We start from the raw sequence: 23,289 nt of genomic DNA, 5'->3' as shown, positions 1-23,289 counted from the left end.
GAGGTCTAAAACTGTGCACAGTGTTTTTCCTCCCTCTCTCTTAAAGTTCTAGGGGGCATCCGCTAAAGTGGAATGGTGGGAGATTCAGGGCAGGCAAAAGGAAGCGCTTCTTCACAGAAAGCACACCAAACTTAGATGGCTTTAAAATGGGATTAGGCCAATTCATCACAGAATTGTAGCATTGGAAGAGACCCTAAGGGTCATCTAGTCCAACCCCCTGCAATGCAGGAATAAGGGCTGCTAATCATGATGGCTATGTTACCTCCAGTATCACAAGCAGCATGCTTCTGAAAGCCACTTGCTGGGAATGCCAGGTGGGCAGGATGCTGATGTCCTGCTTCCTTCCTTCCCACAGGCATCTGGTTGGCCTCTGTGAGAACAGGATGCTGGACTTTGGCCTGATCCGGCAAGGCTATCCTTATTTTTGTGGTTCTTGACTGCAGGCAGTTAAATCCACTTTAATGGGACAGCTCCATATTAAATGGGGTGCGGACGGCCTTCCTAGAACCAGGTTACATGGTTTCTTGGGTGCACAGATTTGACCCGCTTCCAGACAACACTTGAACCTCATGTCTTCCAGATATTTGGGATCTGCTTGGCTCAGAACCTGGTTAGCGATATAGAAGCTGTCAGAGCCAGCTGGTAAACTCGCCGACACAAGCGGCACGAGACACCGGCCAGCCTCACCTCTCGGAAAGCTCCAGTGTGTCGCGTGGGCGCCAAGTCATATTGAAGTGGGTGACAGTGAAGTCTCGAGTTCTCAAATGGCCGGAAGTGCCTCAGACCGTTGTTTATTCCAGAGGGAACAGCTCCAGCCACCCGTTCGCCGACGAAAGCTTCCGAAAGTCCCAACCCGAACTTGTGTTGAGCTGCGACACTCTGGCGCACCCTTGACTTGAGTCTCTGGTGGATGCTCTTTTCTTCCTTTTTTTGTGGTAAATGGCCTGTGTCAGTGAGACCTCAATCGCCGCCTGGTTTACTGGGCCCCACTCTTCATTCTCCGTGTCACAAGCCTGCCTGCCGCTGCCAAACGTGAGGCAATTTCTCTCATCAGTGCACACCAAAAGGAGCGGCGTGCCTTTTCAGCAGACGGGAGGCCTGGCGCTCCCTTCTGGAAGAGAACCTGTCAAATAGAAAGCCACTTTCCCAGTCCTTGGCTCCTTCGCTTACTGGCAGGAAATGAGGCTCCCCTTGGAAGCTCTGATTAAGATCTGCTCTGTAATGCCCTCTGTTGGGGACCAACCGTGTGTAATTATTTTCCAGTCTCTCGCAACCTTGTCCCACAAGGGAGAAGGGGTGGGATTTGATGTCTTAATCAACAGGTTTGAGGGGGAATGTGCCGCTCTTGTCCTCCTTCACCACTGAGTTGGCAACATGTAAGGGAGTTGGAGGATGAAGTCTCGAACCAGCTTTTTAACTAAGAGAATGGGAGGTGTGGTAAACATAAAGGGGGGAGGAATACCCTACAGCATACCAAATTTCATGAGTAAAATGATGGAATTTGTGGAATAGCCTTCAATCTCCTTTTTGTTCTTGTATTTGAGGCAGCTGCGCAGGTGTTCAAGGTAGCCCCTTGGGCCAGCCATCTCCAGCCGGATTGCTCGCTTCCCTCCATTTATATTTTTGCATGTAGTTGCTATAATGATCCTTAGGAGTCTACTCAGTGTGACTTGTCTGGGTATCTGTGGTTTCTGAGTAGGCTTCCAATTCCAACTTGCATATTTATTAGCGTAGATGCGGATGAGATAAGAGAATTCACAGCCCTTGTTTTGCAGTGAGAGAAATGATTTCACTTCTGTTCAAGTACCTCTGCAGACTGCTTGCATCTCTTCTTTAAAATCTCTCCCTCCCTCACGTCTTTTTCTGTGATTCAAATAGCAGTAGTTTATTTAAACAGAATTTCTAAAGGCTTTAAAGAAAAACAAGTAATAATTCACAGCCTCTGTTTTCAGGGCAGGTGAAGACATTAGGATTTTGGAAGAAGCACAATACAAACTCCCTTTAGGACCACAATCCTAAATATGTTATTTTTTGTTCTTTTTTCTTTTTGCATGGGCATTCAGTTCTTTGTGAGTGTGTTTAGGGCCTGAGTATAGGTATTTATATTTGATTTAGATTTAATCATCAATGAAAAGCTCAAAAGTTGAAGGTGCCTTCTACAAAAGAATTGACTTTGGCATCTCTTATCGGGGAGATGGCGTTTGACTAAGCCTGTTGCATCTGGGGTGGGAGTGGGGAGGAATCTGTTGAACTCTTTTCATTATCTGGCAGGGATAACGTGCGTCTTAAGGTGGCGTGTGGGAAAAGTTAAGTTCCGGATAACCGCTGTAATTGTCGTTTTAGACACCTTAATCGGAACCGAATTCAAAACAACCTGCCTCTTTATACAAGCCACCTCTTAGTTTTAGTGGATGATTGACAGCCTAAATTGACCCCTTCCCCCAAAGCTGCCATTAAAGCAGAGAATGGGGGCCCCATGACTTAAAAGTCCCTGACCATTAGCCATGCTGACCAGGCCTGGTGGGCGTTAGGATGACAACAACCTCAGACTCACAGTCCCTTTAAAAATAACAATATATTTCCTCAGTATTACCTCATTCTTAAGAGACCCAGCGTGGCTGCCTTGACCGAATATGGGACACTGGTGGGTCCCCAGGGGCCATCTTCATCTGCAGTGGCTCTGCCAGGGGCATATATAAAATCTATTCTCACTGTCTCACAGTCCAGTGAGCCTCCATTACCTCCTAAGCTTTGTTTGGGCTGCTGCTGTAGGGGAAGGAAACAAACCCCTTTTGCCCTGGAGTGGCAGAATAGTGTTACGGACAAAAAATGGCAAAGTTGTGGGAGAACTTCTGGGTTTGCAGAGCTGAAGAGGCCCTATGCATTCCAGAAATGAGGCCAAATGCCCGAGAATGACATGGACGTATTCTGCCTGTAGCAGTGAGTATGCAGAGGAAACATTCCTTGTGGCTTCTGCTGCTACTGTAGGTTTCTGAATAAGAATTTTTCCATCCTTCTTCTTGGTCATCTACATCCTTCACCAACTAGCTAGGTGTCCTCAAGATATTTTCGACAACCACTCCCGTCCGCCCCAGCCAGCACAGTTGGTGGTGAAAGCTGATTTTGTTCTGGCTTCTCTCTGTTCCCCTTCCTTTGCCAAGCATAAGTTTATGTGACCATTTGTAACTTGGTGGTTGTGTGTGTGTGTGTGTGTGTGTGTGTTTGGGTGACTCTTCCTTGTCACAACTCTAAAACTTTCTTGTTAACTTTCTGCCACCATGTGGTGAGGCTTATAATGGCAACCTTTTCATAATTGCCTTGTATTGGAATTTCTGTATGCTTGACCTAAAGAGTTGTTGTCTTCTTGGTCCCAGAAGAGAGTAAGCCTAGAAACTCAGAAATTGTGTTGTGTTGCATGCATGGTTTGCATGTCTCTAGGTCCTGGTGGAAACTGAGGAATTCTAATAACCTCCACTCTTTAATTCCTAGTGCCCTTTTTGCTGTTGCAAAGAGCTGAACGGTGTAGATTCCATCAGCTGTTTGGTGTGCGTGCTGCAGCTTTTATAACCCTGGTTAATAGCTCCTTCAGATTCCATAGGGATGAGGCATTTGCCTCTGAAATTTGGAGTGTTTCGAAGAACTTTCGGACTCACTTTCTTATGGCTCATACACATTTAAGCAAGCAGTGTGCACACTATCTAATGTGGACCTGTTCTCTCCACCCCACCTGAGTCCATGACTGCAAATCAGATTTAACTGTCAGCAGGCCCCCAGCTGAAACAATAAGATGCTATAAAATGTGCGTAGAGAGAACTTAACCGTTCACTTATTAGGTTGAAAAACAAGTGTCGGAGAGCTGCCGATTGATTTGATTGATTGATTGTATTTCTGTGATGAATGAATTTCAAAGTGGCTTACAACCAATAAATAACCATAACATAATAAAACCTAATAGCACATTGCGAATACAGCATACATCATATACAATAATTAACAGATTATCAATAAAACAGTTGCAACGGGGGGAAAAACCCTTAACTAAACAGCAACCAAAAAATAAGCTAAACCTCACAGTTACGGCAAGTCATAGGATTAACAAATCAATGCAATATTTAGAATCTATAATAAATGATACTAAAAACATTAACAAAATAGCAACTAAAACTATAAGCTAAGCACTAAGTTCATTCGCACAATCTCTGCACCCCCATGGCCCCCCTTTAAAACAAAACTATACAGCAAACCAACAAGACAGTAATTACTAATTGAAATAATAATTGCATTTATACTAAAACTAAACTAATCCCCAACAAACGTCCATCCCGCCCACAACTGTGTATAAAAACAAAAAGAAAAAATGAGAAAAACATTTAAAACACCATGGATTAACAAGTATTTTAAACATATTAAAACATTTTTGACATGCTCAGAGTAGGTGTGGGCCCCACCCCCTAGGCCAGGTGGAAATGGGCCTTGCAGCAGGGAGCTGTTTTCCCTCCACTTTGACCAGCTGCTGCTTATCAATGTCAGGTTGCTGGAACATCATCAATCTGCCATTTAATTCTGAAAGTATCTGCACCTGCCGACCTGGCTTTTCCCCCCTGAGAGCTGGCTGGATGAAGCTGAGAATCCTGAATCCACCCAGCTGGCCCCAGTCAGGTGTTTAGCTTTGAACCAGCCTATGGGGGAAATCTGGCCAGTACAAAAAAGACGTAGCATTTAGTATTTTCTCCCCTAGACCTCATGGAGCCATGATTCTCTCTGGTAAGTAGTGTTCTGGAAGAAGTGTCTCCTCTGGTTATTGAAGGAGGATCTTCATGGTCGAAGCTGTCCTTCAGATTTACTTGTTCTTCCAGGTAAGAAGGCTCATGGTTCCGGCACCTCCTTAACTCACAGCGGCAGTTCACGATGTATTCCGCTTACGGCAGCCACACATTTTATTTGCGCAGGCCCCTTGGCAGGCGCACCCCAGATTTCTCCTCCTGGATGTTCTGAGGAATACCTGTGGATCTTCCACTTTGACCTCAGAATATGAGTCTTCCTCATCTGTGACGATCATTCGCCTGTGAGTCTTAGATTGACTGGAGTCGTAGGGGGACTCCAGGCTGTGTGGTGCAGGGGACCACTGGCCACTGCGGAGCTTCTGGCCACTGGCAGTCTGAACAGATGTTGGTTTTTGTGTTGGAGGGTTTGGAGGTCTTCACGGAGCTCATGGTTCTCCTTCAAAACCTCTGCTATGGCGTTCCTATCTTCTTCTGCATCTGGGTCTTCTGGCCTGCTGTTTTAGTGACGCTGCAGCTTAGTCTCCCCCCTTTAAAAAAAATAATCTTTATTTATTTTAAATATTAAGTCCCTTCACCACAAAAAGAACAGAAGAAAAAACAAATCACCTCACATACAAAGAAAATATTACATAAAGAATAAAGTTCTTCCATATATTGAGACTTCTGTCCTACTCAATATGGGCCTTTGTTTCATTGATAACTGCATGTTTGTATATCCCTTAACTTACCATTGTTTAACCATATTTTTTGTAGCATATAACATTGCAGAAGTTATTCAAAGCATATCAAAGAATTCATCTGAGAACAATGTTCTTTTACATATAATCTGAATATATCCCATTCTATGTTAAACCTTTGGTTTGACTGATTCCTAATTTTTCCTCTCATCTTTACCAATTCTACATATTCACATAATTTCACCAGCCATTCCCGTTTAGTTGGTATTTTATCTCCCTACCACCATTTAGCTGTTAACATTCTCACAGCAGTAGTTTCCCACATAAATACCTTTCTGAGTTACTTCGGGATATCTGCAGCAATGATACCCAAAAGAAAGGCGTTTGGTTTTTGTTTTTTTTAATGAAAGTTAATTTGAACATTTTTTATATAAATATAAATAATTTCCCCAAAGTTTTTTTTTCTTTTTACATTTTCACCACATGTGGTACATTGTTCCCTCTGCTTCTTTGCCTCTCCAGCAAAGATTTGAGCTGGTTTTATACATTTTTGTCAGCTTGCTTGGTGCAATATACCATCAATCAAACATCTTCATGTATTTTTTTTTAAGGTATAGCGAGCTGTAAACTTTTTAGTCATTTCTCCAAAGTTTACCCCAGGATACCATCTGAATATTATAACCAAAATATTTAGACCACTGAATCATCACTGATTTAACCACCTCCTCGTTCACTTCCAAATCCAATAGCAGTCTATACATTTTAGAAAGTAGTTTATTATTTTGTAGTAGATCTTTCTCAAGTTTCAATATTTCAGTAGCAAACCCTTTTATTTTATCTAATTTAAATGTCATTCAGTTGATGGTACTGTACCCAATCAGTTAGGTGGTTTCTAATTTCCTCAAACTTTTTCAGTTTTAGCTGGTCTTCCTCCTCAAGTAGTTCTTTATAAGTTGTCCAGTTTTTTCCTATATTCTTTTTCTTTGCTGAAATCGCCTCGAGTGATGATATCCACCAGGGCGATTTTTGCTCCAGCAGGTTTTTATATTTACCCCAGACCCCATACAATGATCTTACTATGTGATTCAAAAAACCTTTATGGACTTTGATTTTTCTGTAACACAGATATGTGTGCCACCCAAATCTATTGTCAAAACCCTTCAGATCCAACAAATCTGTATTTTGTAAAGTCATTCAGTCATGTAACCAGCAGAGGCAGGACGCCTCATAGTATAGCTTTAAGTCTGGCAGGGAGAAACCACTTCTGTCTTTGATGTCTATTAGCAGTTTATGTATGATTCTGGATTTCTCTCCCCCCCCCCCGCCAAATGAACTTTGATAGATCTCTTTGCCACTCCCTGAAGTGTCCCGCCCCACCGACAACCAGGATTGACTGGAACAAAAACAGCACCCTTGGCAGAACATTCATTTTAATTGCAGATATCCTTCCCCAAAACAAGAGATTCAGACTACCCCAAATCTCTTGTCTTCTTTTTTATCTCTTTCCACATCTTTAGATAATCATCTTTAAATAGATTGATATTTTTTGCTGTGAGCCAAATTCCTAAATGTTTACTTGTTATACCAGAGATTCTTTGTAATTCAGTTCTATCTTGTTCTACCATATTTTTCACCAGCGGTTTAGTTTTTTGTTGTTGTTGAATTTAAAGCCTGGCACCTGGCGAGAATTGCTAATTATTTCTAAAGTTTTGGGAGATTCTCTTTCGGATTTTCTGTTGCGATTACAAGATCATTTGTGAAGGCTTTTAATTTAAATTATTTGTTTCCCACCGTTATTCCTTTTATACCTTTTTCGCTTCTTACTCTCCTTGACAGGATCTCCAAAACTAGTTTAAACAGTAATGGGGACAAGGGACACCACTGTGTTGTTCCCTTCGTTATTTTGAAACTTTGTTATTCCATTGTTTATAATTTAGCTTGCTGATTGAGGTAAATCGCATTAATTCCTTTGCTAAAATGTTCCCCATCCCATTGTCTTTTTCATGAAGTTCCATGAGATGTTATCAAATGCCTTCTCTGCATCACGGACATTAAAGCCACCTGTTTATCAATCCTCTCCTCCAGATACTCCAACATGTCTATTACAATTCTTATGTTGTTTTTCATTTGGCATCCCGGAAGAAATCCCGCTTGATCTTCATGAATTGTGTCCTTCAAAATCCTTTTTCATCTATTTGCCAAAATGTCCGCAAAGAGTTTATAGTCATTATTTGAGAGGGAAATCAGTCAATAGTTTTGTACTAACATTAGATCCGTACCTTTCTTGGGGATTAATGTTATGTAAGCATCTTGCCATGATTCTGGCAATTTACCTTTATTTAATATCTCATTCATAACATCCTTAAGAGGTTGTAATAATGGCTCTTCTAGTTTCTTATAATAGCTGGTAGTCTGTCCGGTCCTGGTGTTTTCCCAAGTTTCGTCTTAGAGATTGTGATCGAGGAGTTTAAATATGTGATTTTCTCTCTGGGAATCTTAGGGAGTGTGCTGCCAAATATAGCAGTTCTTTCCAAGAATATCAGGACAAAAGGAATGAGGAGGTGGAAAGGGAACCAAAACAGTTTTATTAACAAATAAACAGCAGACTTGCAAAGCATAAAATAAAACATACCCGACAGGGGCTACCCAGTCTCCCCTTCAGCTGCTTGGAGCACCGGGTAGAGCAGCAGGAGAAAGACCCTGACCATCAGTCTCCTAGCATCAGGTCCTTTGATCTGGGTAGAAGGTCACCGGGCCCCTCCCACCTATGGCTTTTATAGCCTGCCTTGATGTAATCAAGTGCACCTGGCATTACTCATGATTAGATCAGGACCCTGAGATGGAATTAATACAGTGCGGCTGAGAGTCTCCCACTACCTGCAGCCGGGCATCCAGTCAGCACTTGCAACACAGAAGAACCCAAGAAACTCCTGACAGGTGTGTGAAACACAAGAATCCAGCCGACCTCAAAATGGGGATGTTAAAGGGAAAGGGACATGCTACCTAACTCCTTGAAATACAATTGTCTTCCGCATTTCCACTACAGGGAGGTTATTTTGTTTTAAATATTCTTCTATTTTTTCTTGGTATTATTATTCTACTTGATATAAATCCCCAAAGTAATTTACAATTTTTTTACTTAGCTTTTGGTTCATTTATAACCCCCCCCCCCCCAATCCAGTTTATTTATCACCTTTTCACTCTGTTTTTTCTTTAATTGCCAGGCTAGCATTCTCCCCGGCTCATTAGCAAATTCAAAGTTCCTTTGTTTTAACATTTTAATTTTCCATTGAGTTTCCTGATTCACAAGTATGGAGTATAGTGTTTGTAATATTTTAATATTTAGTTTTGCTGTTTCATTTCCTGGATTTTTAGCTAATTCTTTTTCGTTATCTCCTCCAAAATTTTGAAGTGTAGGAACTCATCATGACAGCTGAGTCATGCTTGGAAGGGGAGCCCAAACTCCGCAAGATGTCTGCGGTGTTACATGCAAAGACATCAAACAGTATTACTTGGGATAGCACCCAATTTATAAGGATCAGCGTGACTGCTATCCTGTGTTTATGATGGAAGTGAGCTCTGTTGAACTCCGTGGGGCCTCATTTTGACAGCATAGATTCTATCTGTAAAACACATTGAGCTTTAACAAAAGATGGTCAGCCAACCACCTTGGGGGTCTCCCGACATTGCTGAACTACAACTCCCATCCTCCCCAGCAAGTATGGCCAGTGGGAGTTGTAGTTCAGCAGCGTCCGGAGGGCCGAAGGTTTCCCAGAAAAGCAAACCATTTTGAAAAAGTATCATGCTGATTTAGACGCCTCACGGGGGAGAAAAAAGGTAGAAATTAACCAACCTCTGCCTCTTTACTTTTCTAATTATTTGTCCCCTGTGCTCATCGGACAATTACTTGGAAGTTTCATTTAATACCTTGCTAGAAAGTCTCATGCAGCACCTGAGAGAGGAGGGTCCGTCACTTGGGCAGATGTCATTGTTCTTGGTCTGATGAAGGCCGTGTATTGATAAACAGTTGTATCCTATCACTTGGTTTTATTTCCAATCGAAAGTATGCATCCCGGGAAGGCAAGGCAGAGGAGAACTTTACTTCCACCAGGACCAAAAGCAGAATAGCAAGTGGAACCTGCGAAGGAAGGAGTGAGCCTGCTGCAACATGCATCCCACTGCAGCCTGCCAGGCAGATTTTCCTTTCTCCCTTCGTGGCTTTCGTATAACCATAAGTATTTTTTCTTTGAAAGGGAGGAGAGATTCAAGCAGGGTGAAGGACATTTGGATCTGGCAAAGGGATAATTTTTAACATACCTTAAAATAAAAGGGGAGAAGGAATTGGGGTGTGTGTGCATGCTAAAAGAGTCCAAACCACGTGTCTTCATTGTCCAAATGCTCAGATACAAATCTTGACACCTGCAGTGCCTCAACCTCCCAAATCGATTCTGCAAGTTTTGTGTGTCGTATTTGGGGCTGAGTAGCTTGGCTGTTAAGAGGCAAGCGTGTCCACCTGCTTTTCATCTCACTTCCCTGCTCATCTCTCCTCACTCCCCCTCCTCCACAATTAGCACCAAATAAATAAATAAATCCCCAGCTACAGAGATGCAAGTTTGAACACCACCTTGTCTTCTAAACACTGAAAGTCTGGGAAGCTTGTTGCTTGATGGCCAGATCCAAGAGGCCTGATTAACAAACCACATATTTATGTGTTGCCTGCCAGCTTCGTCAAGTTAGCTCTTCAGATACCTACGCACCTGCAGTTCCTGGACAGTATTGTTATGGAGTGATGGTGGCTCCGTCCCATGTATGAAGTCCAAAGAGCCATTTTCAGAGGCCCCCAATTATAGATCTGTGTTCTCCCCACTGTACAACCCGCTTTGTTGGAGTTTTGTTACTGCTCTAAACCTTTGGTTAAACAACTGTCACATGTTGAGAATACTGCATTCTGAGGGATACATCTTGATTTGAGCTTTCCTGTTCCAGAAGCTCTCTTCCTGCCAGAAGCTGCGGGAAATGCTTTCCTCTTGGGTTCTCCCCTTATTATTCTCTGAGCAGAGTCTTACTTTCTTTCAGCTAAAGTTGTCAAACCAAGACTTGGGACCTTTCCAGGTGCCATGCGGCGTGTAAATAATTTTTGAACTGTAAATAGTAGCATGCAAATGATCTGATCCACACTGAGGATTGCAATTCATCTTAAATGTGTATTTATACTGAGAAGGTTGTATGAGGTGAGTTTGCCTGTGTGTTTGAAAAACTTAAAAAGCTTTACATATCTAGCAGATCATGCCTGGAATGCTTTAATATGCTGCCATCTAGTGTCTCCCTGGTAAAACTGCAGCTTAACAAAACTAGTTAAGACTGGCCTAAAAATATTTTTTGGGGATGTTTGTTCTAGAGCTGCTTTGAATCCCCTCTTCTGCCCACTTTGTGCAGGGATTATATTGTCAGCTGCGCCACAGGAGCTTTGTGTTCTGATCCACCACTCCCAAAATGAATATTTCTGCTGGTCCCGCTTACCAAAGACGCCGAAGAGAGAACATTTTGATGGGGATGTTGAGGTCTCCTGAAAATGCCTGCCCACTAATGGCCGTAATGCAAAGCACAATTCAGCAGACATGTGGGTGGGCCGGAGCTCTCTGTGTTCTCCCAGCCATCATCTTGAGTGTACATCATCTATGCTTTGGTACCGCACACAGAGTGTTCTCCTGGAAAACGGGGACAGGAGGGGGATATTATACCTTTGGGGTTGCCACTGCTTCTTTTACTGCTCTGGGTCCAACATGCCACAAATTCAGCTGCCACAGTTTTGCCCCCATAGAAGCCTATGTGCCTTGCATGTTCCCAGCCATGGGGATCTTTCTGCATTGCAGAAGCGCCGGGGACTCAGCAGCCTAGTCTATGGGCATGAGTGGTTTTTGAGGATAGGTTGTGCTGCCTGAAGAGAAAAGCTCCATTGCTTGCAAGAAAGCCTCAAGCCTCAAGTCTTTTGAGTGCATGAAACTTGCCTTGACGGAACACATGCTGTTAGGTTTCTTAAGGAGCTTAATGCCAACTCTTTATGCTTTCTGGCACCATAAGAGTTATCTGTCTTAATTGTACACAGCGTCATCAGAGCATATATGTATATCACGGAGGGTCCCGTCCCCCCCGCCTTGGTGGGCAGGGTATGTCAATATGCAGATCCTGAACGTGTGTTTCAGACACAGCCATTTGCATGGACGTCAATGTATTGATGTACAGGTAGAAAATGTTACACTGGTGTTTTTTTAATTAAAAATATCCAGTGCAACATGGGATATACTCCAGGCTCCTGCTTTCCTGTACTATCTGATCTGATTTCCAATTGTGATGCCACTTATGTGTGTTGCACCACTGGAGCTGTTCCCACAGTGTTCCCATGGAGAGGAAATTCAGCACTGGATGCTGTTTCTCAGGCTTTAACACAACCAAGAGGGGAAGTGTCAGGGTAGTTATCTGCAGCAGGGCTGGAAGGAAGCGCCTTCCGTTTTCCAGTGGATGTTGCATTAAATTGGGAATGGTAACGACAAACATCTCCTGCAGATGGCCTGGGGTTTGTGGTTCAATCTCCTAATCCAGAGAAGCAGAATTGCCAAACCACCTCCCCCCCCCTTTTTTTGGCATCCAAAAAGATGAATGCTTGCACCCAGATTTCACTCTTATGTGGTGGCCGAGGTGGAGGCACGTGGCATGCAAGATCTTCAGCTTGGGTAAGCATTGAACCTGGCCTCTTTTCTCCTGCAGTTCTGCATCCTTAACCCGTGCCTCTCATTGCTCGTAGATTACCATGGGCAAGAAGCAGTCCACTCCAGGGTCTTACAGGGTGCCCCCAAATTGCCTTGACTTTGTGAGAATGTTAGGATTGGCTTTCTATTGACACCGTGTGCTTTGAGCCGAAATTGATGGGAGAGATAAAGAGTGTGTATACTCTTGGTAAGGTGACTGCAAAAAGGCTGCAGTCCTATGCAATCATAGGACCCCAGCAGGGATTGCATCGGGCCAGACGTACACAGGATTGCGCTGTTATAAAGCTTTGTATCCAAACCAATGCAGGTGCTCCTTAGGGTGTGAATGATTAAAATAAGCTGCACCTGCAAGCGTCTCGCCGCATAGTCTGTGCCTAGGGAAACTGAGTCTCAAAGAAAGGTGTTCTCTCTTTATACTAAAAAAACACATTGATTGGGCATGGGGGATCTGCGACTTTGTCTGGTTTTCAAACATTATAAAAATGCTTGCATCACTTCCCTAAATCATTGCACGTCGCAACGAAGGGCACTACTGTAATTACCGTTGTGTTTTTTCTTTTTCTACGAATGTATTTTCCTGTATTGAAAGTCTTGTGAGTCGGAAAAAATTGATTGTAAAAAGCCAATTACACTTACTGATGATGGAAAGTATTGTTATAACAGAATTGCATGCTGGTGCAGTTTGACTGAGGTTGTGTCGTCTCCTTCCTAGTTGGTCACACTTGGTCTAGAAGTGGATATATTTTTGTTCAATTGACATTTTCCCTTCACAATAGAATATATGGTATATAGTACATAGCCCATGCGAATTTCAGTGGATGTAACTGGACTTATACATGAAGTTAACACAACCTCTTTGTGTTAGTTTTTAAGGTATTGAAAGTGGTCTTCATCATGCTCTTTGTACCTTTTTTTTAAAATAGATGCGATTTTTAGGAATGTTTTAATACATTTATGATGGACAACATAGTTTTACTAGTTGTGCAGTATTCTGTATTTTACTTGAAGTAAATCATTTTATATGCAATTTGTTAGTATAATTACAGTTTTATAAATAAAATTGAGTGACATTTTGGGTCTACTTTTCACTCGGATGTACAAAAAAAATATGTTCTGCTCAGAGCTCTAAACCCGTTGTGTTAAAAAGGAGGATCAGATCATAGTTGTTACCAGGAAAATAAAAATCTGTTACAATTAAGCATTGTAGAATTGTGCGCCCTTTGGTGAATGTGGCTCTGCTCAGGGTGTTTGTGTGTATGCTGAAATCCCGAGGAAGGGAAGAAATGCGGCAGAATGTGGCATTCAGCTCCTTGAGGGTCTTTGCTTCCATTTTTTTAAAAAAGTAAAGCAAAGTTTCTAGTGCCTATGGAGCAAATAATACTTGAAAGCATGACCGGGCCTACTGAAATCTCAGAACGCAGATGACTTGCTGTGGTCAGAGCGCAGGGTTTTCAGCGTGACTAGCAATAGTAGGCTAAATTATGAAAGTCAATAATGCAAGCAAATACAATCAAATCTGCATAATTTACACAGGTCAGAGTTCAGCTATTCACAGATTTTTCTTTCCGCAGATGTGATTATGAATGGTGTGCCTAGGAAGTGAGATTGCTCATCTTGTTTCTGTTTCAGAGGAACAGCCAGCTTAGTGATTGATGCAGGTACGTCCTCAGCTATAACTGCTTAAGACAAGAGAAGCTAAGTTGTGGGGGTTTTTTTTTAGACTCATTCCCACCCCCAGATACACGAATTGCTGCACAAAGGAACAACACGCAAGGTAAAGTGTGAGCGCACTGGAGTTTATTTGTTTACCTCTAGGTACCATGGGGTTGACATTAATATGCAAGACCAGTGAGTGAGCAGCAAGACTCCCTTCCCCAAAGAGGCTCCCTCCCCATTTTCTGAAACCCCTGGCAGTCCAGCCCAGCCTTGCTGCCTCCTGTGCTTTGTCCCTAAGTTAGCAGTACACTTGTTACGGAGTTAGGGGTACGAGGGGAGGAGTCGTTGATGTAGTAGTACCACGTCTTTTTCTCTCTCTCTCTCTTTTTTACATTATTATAGGACTACAACATGCACATTCTACTATGTGGCTCAAGCAACGAGAATACATGTAGAACAATTAACAGGGCTAGGAGACATTTCGTGTTTGTGTGTAAGAGAGACAGGATCCATGTTGATGGCGACTGGCTATGGGGTTTATAGAAATCTCGGTTGTGGAGAGAGAGAGGTACCTACAGCAGTTCGATCCGTGTGGGAATGTTACATGCATGCACAAGTGACACAGTGGGTGGGAGAAACGCAGCAGGACAGGACGAGAGGTGAAATCGGTGACGCGATGCTAGGTGGGAGCGCGGGTACCCCTTTCCTCAGCTTTCCACGGCGAGTCTCTGCTCTGTGAGGGAAGCCTGCTGGGCGACCGTTTTGTTCTCGTGGCTGCGGAGTTTTGATACGACGTCTAGAAAGGCCAGGCTCTGCACTTCCTTGTGAAGGAGTTCTGTCAAACAGAAGCGAGACCGTTACTTTCCTGCTGGGCCTTTATGTGTGCAGCTGCTCTTTTGTTTGCCTGTTCTGGGGAAGCGGCAATGAACAGAGGCCTTGTCAACTTGGCACAACGCGGTCGCCGGAGAAGAAGTGGCGCTGGTGGCTGTAAGCGGTACTTTTCAAGCATCTTAAATTTAGGGAGCCCCTTCACACACACACACTTTCCTCCTTGCTCTGCATATCATCTGCAAGCAAATGGGATCTGTCTTAGTCTTGCAAGGGAGACCTAGCAAATGTGAGCTGATGTGTGAAAAAATAGGTGACCGTGTACAAGTTTCTGCTTCTGCTTGCTGTGTTGTGTGGGCAGGAGATTGACCCCCTTCTGTTTATATGTACACCTTTTCTTGCAGGTGTGTGCAGTGTAAAACAACTACGTGGAACTGGGCTGTATCAATGCATCAAATCTCCTTAAAAGGAAATTGGAGTTGGGGCCTATCAGAGGTTGGATGGGCTCTTAGGCCCAGCCACCCTCTCTGCAGGCCTGGTGATGCTTCTAGCTCTGGTTGGCCATGACTGAGGCCTACAAGGGCCAATATCTGGTGCAATATTGTCTTGTCTGAGTGGCAGCAGCTCTCCAGCATTTCAGGCAGAGTGTCTCCTATCATTCCCTATTGTCCACAGCTGCCAGGAATTGAATCTAAGGCCTTTTGCACCAACCTGTGCTCTACCATTGAGCCTCGGCCCTTCCTTGAATAAGAGTAATTAGATGATGCTGAAATTAAGCCATGCTCCGTACAGAGTGAGGCTTGTGTGTAGTGCAGGGCTTCTGTGACTCCTTCCCCTTTGGAGCTGGGGAAGGCACCTTATGCAATTAAAAGGGTCCGCTCTCTGTCACAGGACGTGTCCCCCTCATGAGACTCTACATAACAGAGCAGCCTCCCCAAGCATTTTGTGCTACACCTCCCCTAAGTCCCACCTCACACAACCTGCTGGGTAGGTCTGCTGAGAGCTGTAGTCCTAAACATCTGGCTGGGGAAGGCTGTAAGAGAGACTCGCCTCAGCACCCTTTCTTGTGTATCGTGAACATATAGTGGAGAAGCAGCCTTTCCATGTTTAGTACCTGAATAAAGTATGCCTTTTCAAAAAAAGAAAAGGGAAAAAAAGCAAGCAAGGATCCAGGCAGTGATTTTTGCTACAGCTTAAATGGTGGTTGTAATTAAAGCAACTTGCTCTGTTCCTCTCAGCACAGTCCGTGTTGGCATCTTAGTTATGTCAACAAAGAAGAAATGGAACAAAGGATGCAAGCGCACAGTACCCAAAATATTTGTTTTTTGAGTAGAGATCTAAAGGGCTGCTCAACACTGCTGGAAGTTGCCTAATTTAGTTGTCATGGTCGGGGGAAGATGAAAAAGCTGCTTTAGGCGCTAGGAGGATACCAGGGTTGAGGTAAACACACGACGCTTATTCTACTGGGGCTTGCTTAGGCAACAGCACAGGCTGCTCACTAACAAAAGAGCTGTTACAAATCAATTCTGTTACCCTACAGAGCCTCTTTCCCCCCACGTAGCAAACTGCGACCCTTGTTTTCCTGCCAAGTTTTCTGGTCACCTGCTTTCCAATCCGCCATGGCATCTGAACTCCCCTCTGTGCCACCATGAGCAGAGCGGAAAACACCTAAAAGCAAGCTTAATGCCCCCAAAACATTTTTATTCCCCACACAATTTAATGGAAACAGCGTTTCCTATCCAGGCTATTCTGCTGCATGAAGAATATGCTTCCTACTTACAGGATAGCTTGATATCTTCAGCAGGTGTTGCTCTCTGGGTATTAATAGGTTCTAGTGACAAACCAAGTCCCGGGCCTCTCTTCTCACACTCATGCACACAGCAATGACTGTGATGGCAATGAATGCTCTGCTCTCCTTTCCTTTCATTCTTTTGAGGTTACATACACATTTACATTCCCTATTATCTTCCTTCAACATACAGCGTCTGTTGGAACAGCAAAGCTCTCTGATTTGCAGAGGCAGCAGCAAACCCAACAGAAAGAATTCTTTGTCAAGACTGAAGGCTCCAATGGCTACAGCACGTATCCCAGCTACCTAGAATGGCGGACTGACTGCAGTCTTTGTGGTGGGGATGGGTGGTTTTCTAAAGGGGCGAAAAGGATCATTTTAAGGTTGATACAAAAAACACCACACGTCGGCAAGAGAGACAGCAGGTTGGGAAGCTGCCCACCCCACCCACCCCCAATTTCATAGGACTATTAAGAAGCAAGCCCACCTCGCGGGAGCTGCTTAGATGACAAGCTAAAATGAGAAACCCAGACTTGTTGGGAAAATAGCGTAAACTCTTTCCCCCCTTTTAATGAGATGCTTTCTAACTCCAAGTCAGTGTTGGGCTGAGAGGGGCGACCCTGAATAGGAAACAGTCTTTATATCAGTTGGGTGATTGGTACACCAGGAACCTATGGCTCTCCAGATGTTCATGGACTCCAGCCCCCATCATTGCTGACCACTGGCCATGGTTGTTGGTGCTGATGATGGGACTTTGAGCCCAAGGACAGCTGGAGCGCCACAGGTTCCCCATTACTGGTTCACAGTAGCTCTCCAGGGTTTTAGGCAAGATTTTTTTCCCCTCCCAGTCTTACCCAGAGATGCCAGGGACTGGACGTGGATTCTCTTACAGTGGTGCCCCGCAAGACGAACGCCTTGCAAGACGGAAAACCCGCTAGACGAAAGGGTTTTCCGTTTTGGAGGCGCTTCGCAAAACGAATTTCCCTATGGGCTTCCTTCGCAAGACGAAAGCCCATAGGGAAATCTCCGGGACAGCGGGGAAGCGCAGCGCGTCTTCCCCACTGTCCTCGGACCTCCTCCGAAGGCTGGCGGTGGGGCGGAGAGACCTCCTCCCGCCGCCAGCCTTCGTTTCTCCGCTATCCCGGACGGCTTTTGAAGGCAGGCGGGGGGGGGGGGAGCAAAGACTTTTGCCCCCCGCCGGCCTTCAGAAGAGGTCCAGGACCTCTTCTGAAGGCCGGCGGGGGGCAAAAGTCTTTGCTCCCCCCTGCCTGCCTTCCCGGGGGCTTTTAAATGCCTGCCTTCCCGGGGGTTTTTTTAAATGCTGGCGGGCGGCAGCGGAGGCTTCGCTGCCGCCAGCCAGCATTTTAAGATCGCCCCGGGACAGCGGAGAAGTCTCCGCTGTCCCGGGGTTTTTTAAAATGCTGGGGGTGGGAAGAAAAGCCTTTGTCCCCCCCCCCCAGCCTTCAGAAGAGGTCGGGGGACAGACTGTCCCCGGACCTGGTCTGAAGGCGGTTTCCATAGGAACACATTGATTGATTTTCAATGCATTCCTATGGGAAACTGTGCTTCGCAAGAAGAAAAAACTTGCGGAACAAATTAATTTCGTCTTGCGAGGCACCACTGTATATGCAAAACACAAGCATTCACCACTAAGCTACAGCCCTTCTCCATGAGTCTGAGCAAATGCACCATTCTTATGCTTTTGTTTTGTAATGAATGCTGTAGATAGAAGAGATACTGAAATCATATGGACCAGCCCTCATATTTCATTGGCATACCAGTAGGTCCATACTTTATGCTAATAGTTTCAGGGATTGGTTTTCTAATACAGAAGCACCAGTCCAGCTAAAGTTAGTCGTAACTATGGAGTGGTCTACACAGAGTCTGATGGCAAGGTCTCATGGAGGTAGAATGTGCTTTTACTTCAGACTAGAGGAGTGGGATCACATTTTGGTGCTGACCTCACATTTGGTGCTGACCTTTAAAGCCCTAAACGGCCTCGGTCCAGTATATCTGAAGGAGCGTCTTCACCCCCATCGTTCTACCCGGACACTGAGGTCCAGCACTGAGGGCCTTCTGGCGGTTCCCTCACTGCGAGAAGCCAAGTTACAGGGAACCAGGCAGAGGGCCTTCTCGGTAGTGGCGCCCTCCCTGTGGAACGCCCTCCCACCAGATGTCAAAGAGAGCAACAACTACCAGACTTTTAGAAGACATCTGAAGGCAGCCCTGTTTAGGGAAGCTTTTAATGTTTGATGGATTACAGTATTTTAATATTTTTTTGGAAGCCGCCAAGAGTGGCTGGGGAAGTCCAGCCAGATGGGTGGGGTATAAATAATAAATTATTATTATTATTATTATTGAATATCCTCTCTCTAAAATCTCCTTGCCTATATTAGATATTAGGAGGTGGGTACCTTTGTCTTCAATGTGCTAGTTTTCTACTTGTGGGAAACTTTTGCAGGAAGAGTTAAAAAACTAGCATCTCTTTTGAATGCAAGCCCCCTTGCTTTTCCATGAGACCTCTCTCTGAATAAGCATGCATTCACTGCTATGTTCAATGACGATTGCTTCTTCGTAAATGCGCCTTTGCTGCAAATAGCCTTGATTGGATCTGTCATCTGCATGCCACTCCTGGCTCGACAACAGGCTTGTGTGTCAGCCTTGGGCACGTAATGCACAACCCTCGTGACTTTTTGAAAGTTGATCTAAAGCAGAGCTGTGGAAAGACTCACCTGATCCCATAAGAGCACAGATCAGCACCATGGAATTGTACTTGATTTCTGGTGCGCTCCTCTCATCCGAAAGCAGCCTGTGTAGAATCTGCACTAACTGAGCACTTTCAAGATCCTTCTCTGCTGTGGCTGTGAATAGAAACAAAATGGGAACTTAAAACTCCGAAGGACTGGGTTCCTTTTGTTTTTTTCTTGGTGGTGGGATTTACTGACATATTCTAGTACAAAGAGTGCTGTGGAACCATAATACATGCCTCACTTAATTGAAGAGAATCTAAATTTATATTGCATCGTTAAGGAAAGCAGGGAGGGAAGCATAATTGTGTTGAAGAAAGCCAATTGTATATATGTCTTGTCTACTGGGTTAGCTTCCTCCTTCCAAGAAATTGGGGTAAAGTCCACTTGAGGCACACTTTCAATTGCAGAATTTACACAGAGGAAGGGCTACAATATCTTCTGTTTGGGACAAATAAAAACAAAAATCCCACAAGTTCCAATTGAATCCTTCTGTGTGTTTACCCCGGTCAATGTAACATGCTGTGGATAATCTCCCACCACCAATAAAACTGATCGAAGGAAGCACATTTAACCACCAATACATAATTTTCTTTTTAATTCATTTTAAGAATGTCAAAAGAGCCTGGGATATCCCATGAAGTTCCCTACAGATGCCTGAATTTGGGTTACTTTTTTATTTCAGCCAATGAAGAGCTTTGGATGACAGAATAGCCCATGGGGTAGGCCGAAGAAAAAGTGATCCATGGAAACAGAAATAAGTTTCCTCCTTTTGACACAAGCACACATGGCTTATTGTGAGGGTATTTTACTTGCTCAAGATACAAGGGAATTTGGCTTGGAGTAATAGAATGTACCGGCTCAAAAAGTCAATGGAAGTTAAATATATATATATGTTGAAGGAGGTTTAAACAAGCCCATGTCCTCAAATCTTAATTCTGTCTCTCTGGGAAACACAGCAATAAATTCTCTCCCTATATCCTATTCTCTCCCCTAAGGTCGCCTCTCCTCTTGAACCAAAAGAATTGTTTTTTGACCCTGTTATCCCCTACAGCCTTTCTCTTTTTTCCTGTCATTTACCTAAAGAGAAACTACTTGGCAGAAAAACCCAGAAACTTTGTCATTTCAAATCACTACAGAAAAGATGGGAAATATAACGATGAAACAACAAAAGACATCCAATACCGTTCTTATACTGACTACATTTTCTAAAGCTTACTTTGTCTGAAATACTCCATTGGGCAATTATGAAAAAGAGGCACGTTTTATGTATGAAGCGTTGAGTCCTGAGTGATGGTCAAGGCTTCATTCACACATCCAAGCGGCCTGTCACTGTGTGAGGTTTGACACAGTTATATCGGCTGTTGGCTTTGATACTGCTAGTCACTTATGGGTTTCTCTGTCCCCACACCCACCTGGAAACAGGTGCCATAGCCCATTTTGCTGCCCATGTCTGCAGTGATACCTGAATAATACTTGCTTAAGCTTTCACCCTCACCAAGAAGCGGCTCACTATTCATTCATGCCTTAACCCTGACTTACTCCCTCTCCTTCAACAGAGACCTGAGTACAAAGCGTTAACCATAGAGATACTTACCTAGTTCTAGAGCTGCTATTAGCGCCAAGGCGACAAGAGCCTCATTCTGCATTATTACGTGTTCGCTAGTTGCCATGGTAACTAAATGCTTAATACCGCCGCTCTGAACAATGGTCCTAATTACATCCTAAAAAAAGACAACGCAAAGTATTGCAGGACATGAGGAAAAGACGACAGTCTGCTACCGATAAGCAAAACAGAACAATTCAATAACGTACACTATATTGATATATTATACACATAACAAGAGTGTATGTGGTTTACAACTGCTATTAAAAAATAAAATAAAACTTGAAATATTTGGCTCCCACCTACTCAGAAGTGAATATATGAAGCAGTCAGAACACTGGTTCATTTAGTAGAGTTTTCTCTATGCCATGAGTAGGCAAGGTGGCACCTTCTAGATCAAGGTTTCCCAGCCTTGGGGCTCCAGCTGTTTTTGGACTATAACTCCCATCATCCCTAGCTAGCAGGACCAGTGGTCAGGGATGATGTGCACTGTAGTCTGGAAAAAGCTGAAGACCCAAGTTGAACTCTAGATGTTACTCAACTCCCAACTCCCATTGGACTATCCAGCATGGTCAATGGTCATGGGATGATGGGAGTCTTAGTCCAACAACATCTGGGTTAGAGAAGGCTGCCCAAGTCTCCTCTGACTGGTGGTGGCTTTCCAGGGTCTTTGGCAAAGCATTTTTCCCCACAACACCTGAAAACCCATTTAACTGTGACTTCCAGGTCAAATGATGCTGAGTTATATACCAAAAGGTGGATCAGACTTCTCCAGACAGGCAAGTAGCCAAGGAACTTCAACATCCAGCATATAACATGCTGGGCTGGCTCCAGCACCGCCCACATGTTCCTGCATCACATAGAATCATGGAATTGGAAGGGATCCTGAGGATCCTTTACTCCAACCCCCTGAAATGTAGGAATATACTGGTGGCCCATAAGGGGATCGGCATCATGAGTACCACCGCACTCTAACCAACTGACATCAAAGTCAAATCATTGCTGCTGCTTTCCAGAGGCAGTCCCCCTGCCCACATTGTAGTTGTTAAATCCTATAGCAGCCTTTTCATTCAGAGCCTTCCAAGTTCCCCGCAGGCCACAAACTGCAGGAGAAAAGTTCTTCCTCTTCTGTAATACTGAAATGAAGCTCTTGGGTTGGACGACTGGGGACAGACAAAAGGAGGGTACTCACATAGTGCGCAGTTAAGGCAGTGCCCCATCACTTTGCCCCCAAGCTTTTGGAGGCAGCCAGCAACAAAGCAGAACAGCACTTGAAGCCGCTCATGTTGTGGCCCATGTGTCTCTCAGTGCGCCACTGCTGCAGATGTGAAAACACACACCCGCGACTCCGGGAACAGTAGGCGTCAATTACATTTCTGCACATTTATTTTCCAGCTTCAGCTTAAGTACAGCACAGTTTGATACCGCGGCCTTGGCATTTAAAGTAGATTTGATATTTTGACTGAATGAGATGATTAAGTGAAAGGCAACGGCAAGGAAAATGCAACAGTGATGAAAACGGCACGCGCACACACACTCACGCACCCCTTTTGTGCTTCTCCTCCATGTTCAAGCCACAAGCTGAAAGCCATTGAAACAGAATGTGCTTATGAGAGTTTATATTCCGTAGTGTTCAAAAGGATTGTGCTGTGACATTTTGCATGCAAAGGAAACAAACAGAAGAGTGGGACCTGGTTAAGCTCCCTGGGGAAGACAACTATAACTGTTGATGCAACTGAATACACACTGAGAATTTATTCCCAGAATCCAGGTAATTCTTACACCATAAAAGCCGTCTCACGTGCAGAAACAGGTTCTTAGAAGCTCTACATCGCTAGCCGCACTGGTCCAATGTTGCACATGTAACAAAGCCTAGACCAGCCTTCCCCATCCAGCTGCCCTCCAGATTTTTTGGACTACATCTCCCATCATCTTTTACCATGGGCCATCTGGAGAGCATCAGACTGGGGAAGGCTAGTGTAGGCTGACAAGGTAACTTCAGGCAAGCCACACCACCTCAGGTGGTTAAGATCCTTACCTCTACAAGGGGAGCAATCTGCCTCGGAGGAGTGAAGCTGCTTTGGCAACACAAAACTTATTTCACAGCCTTGTGGTTTTTGCAGGAGTCACTTACTTTTGATTTGCTGTGTCGTATAAGAGCAGAGAGTAGTCTGTTTGATTCTCCCATCACACCTGCGTGGTCCTTGGCTTCACACCACTCCACCAGCCGTTCAACCAGCTTCACATTCTTCCCCAGTTGTTCAGCAGCTTCTGCTACATAGAACAAAGATGGCATTTTTTTCAGTATGCGGCAGTTGTTGTTCTAAAAAAACCAACAACCCAGCACCCCACATTCCTGAAAGGTGGGAAAGAAAACAACAACTTTGATTTTGAACAAATAGGTAAGGAGATTTCTTTTTTTGGGGGGGGGGGAT

General features: G+C 44.2%; 2 protein-coding genes across 12 annotated transcripts in view; one reads left to right on the top strand and one right to left on the bottom strand.

Annotated features, from left to right (window-relative positions):
- Nucleotides 1-14,022, top strand: part of TSPAN5 (tetraspanin 5) — a 96,378-nt gene extending 82,356 nt beyond the window's left edge. For 4 of the 6 annotated variants that reach the window (XM_077933856.1, XM_028743431.2, XM_077933853.1 and 1 more), the window contains one exon: nt 581-4,020. In XM_077933856.1, coding sequence (XP_077789982.1) covers nt 581-646 — 66 coding nt within the window. In that variant the 3' untranslated portion in view covers nt 647-4,020. Of the gene's footprint in view, nt 1-580; nt 4,021-13,799 lie in introns of those variants that run through there. The other 2 variants (XM_077933854.1, XM_077933855.1) reach the window with 2 other exon arrangements.
- RAP1GDS1 (Rap1 GTPase-GDP dissociation stimulator 1) overlaps nt 14,004-23,289 on the bottom strand; it is a 102,451-nt gene continuing 93,165 nt past the window's right edge. For 5 of the 6 annotated variants that reach the window (XM_028743423.2, XM_028743424.2, XM_028743426.2 and 2 more), the window contains 4 exons: nt 22,989-23,128; nt 20,846-20,972; nt 19,234-19,362; nt 14,004-14,719 (listed from right to left, as the gene is read on the bottom strand). In XM_028743423.2, coding sequence (XP_028599256.1) covers nt 14,592-14,719; nt 19,234-19,362; nt 20,846-20,972; nt 22,989-23,128 — 524 coding nt within the window. In that variant the 3' untranslated portion in view covers nt 14,004-14,591. The remainder of the gene's footprint in view (nt 14,720-19,233; nt 19,363-20,845; nt 20,973-22,988; nt 23,129-23,289) is intronic. The other variant, XM_028743425.2, reaches the window with a different exon arrangement.

The sequence above is a fragment of the Podarcis muralis genome, chromosome 9 (assembly GCF_964188315.1).
Source record: "Podarcis muralis chromosome 9, rPodMur119.hap1.1, whole genome shotgun sequence".
NCBI lineage: Eukaryota > Metazoa > Chordata > Lepidosauria > Squamata > Lacertidae > Podarcis > Podarcis muralis.
This window is presented reverse-complemented; position numbering and strand designations above follow the sequence as displayed.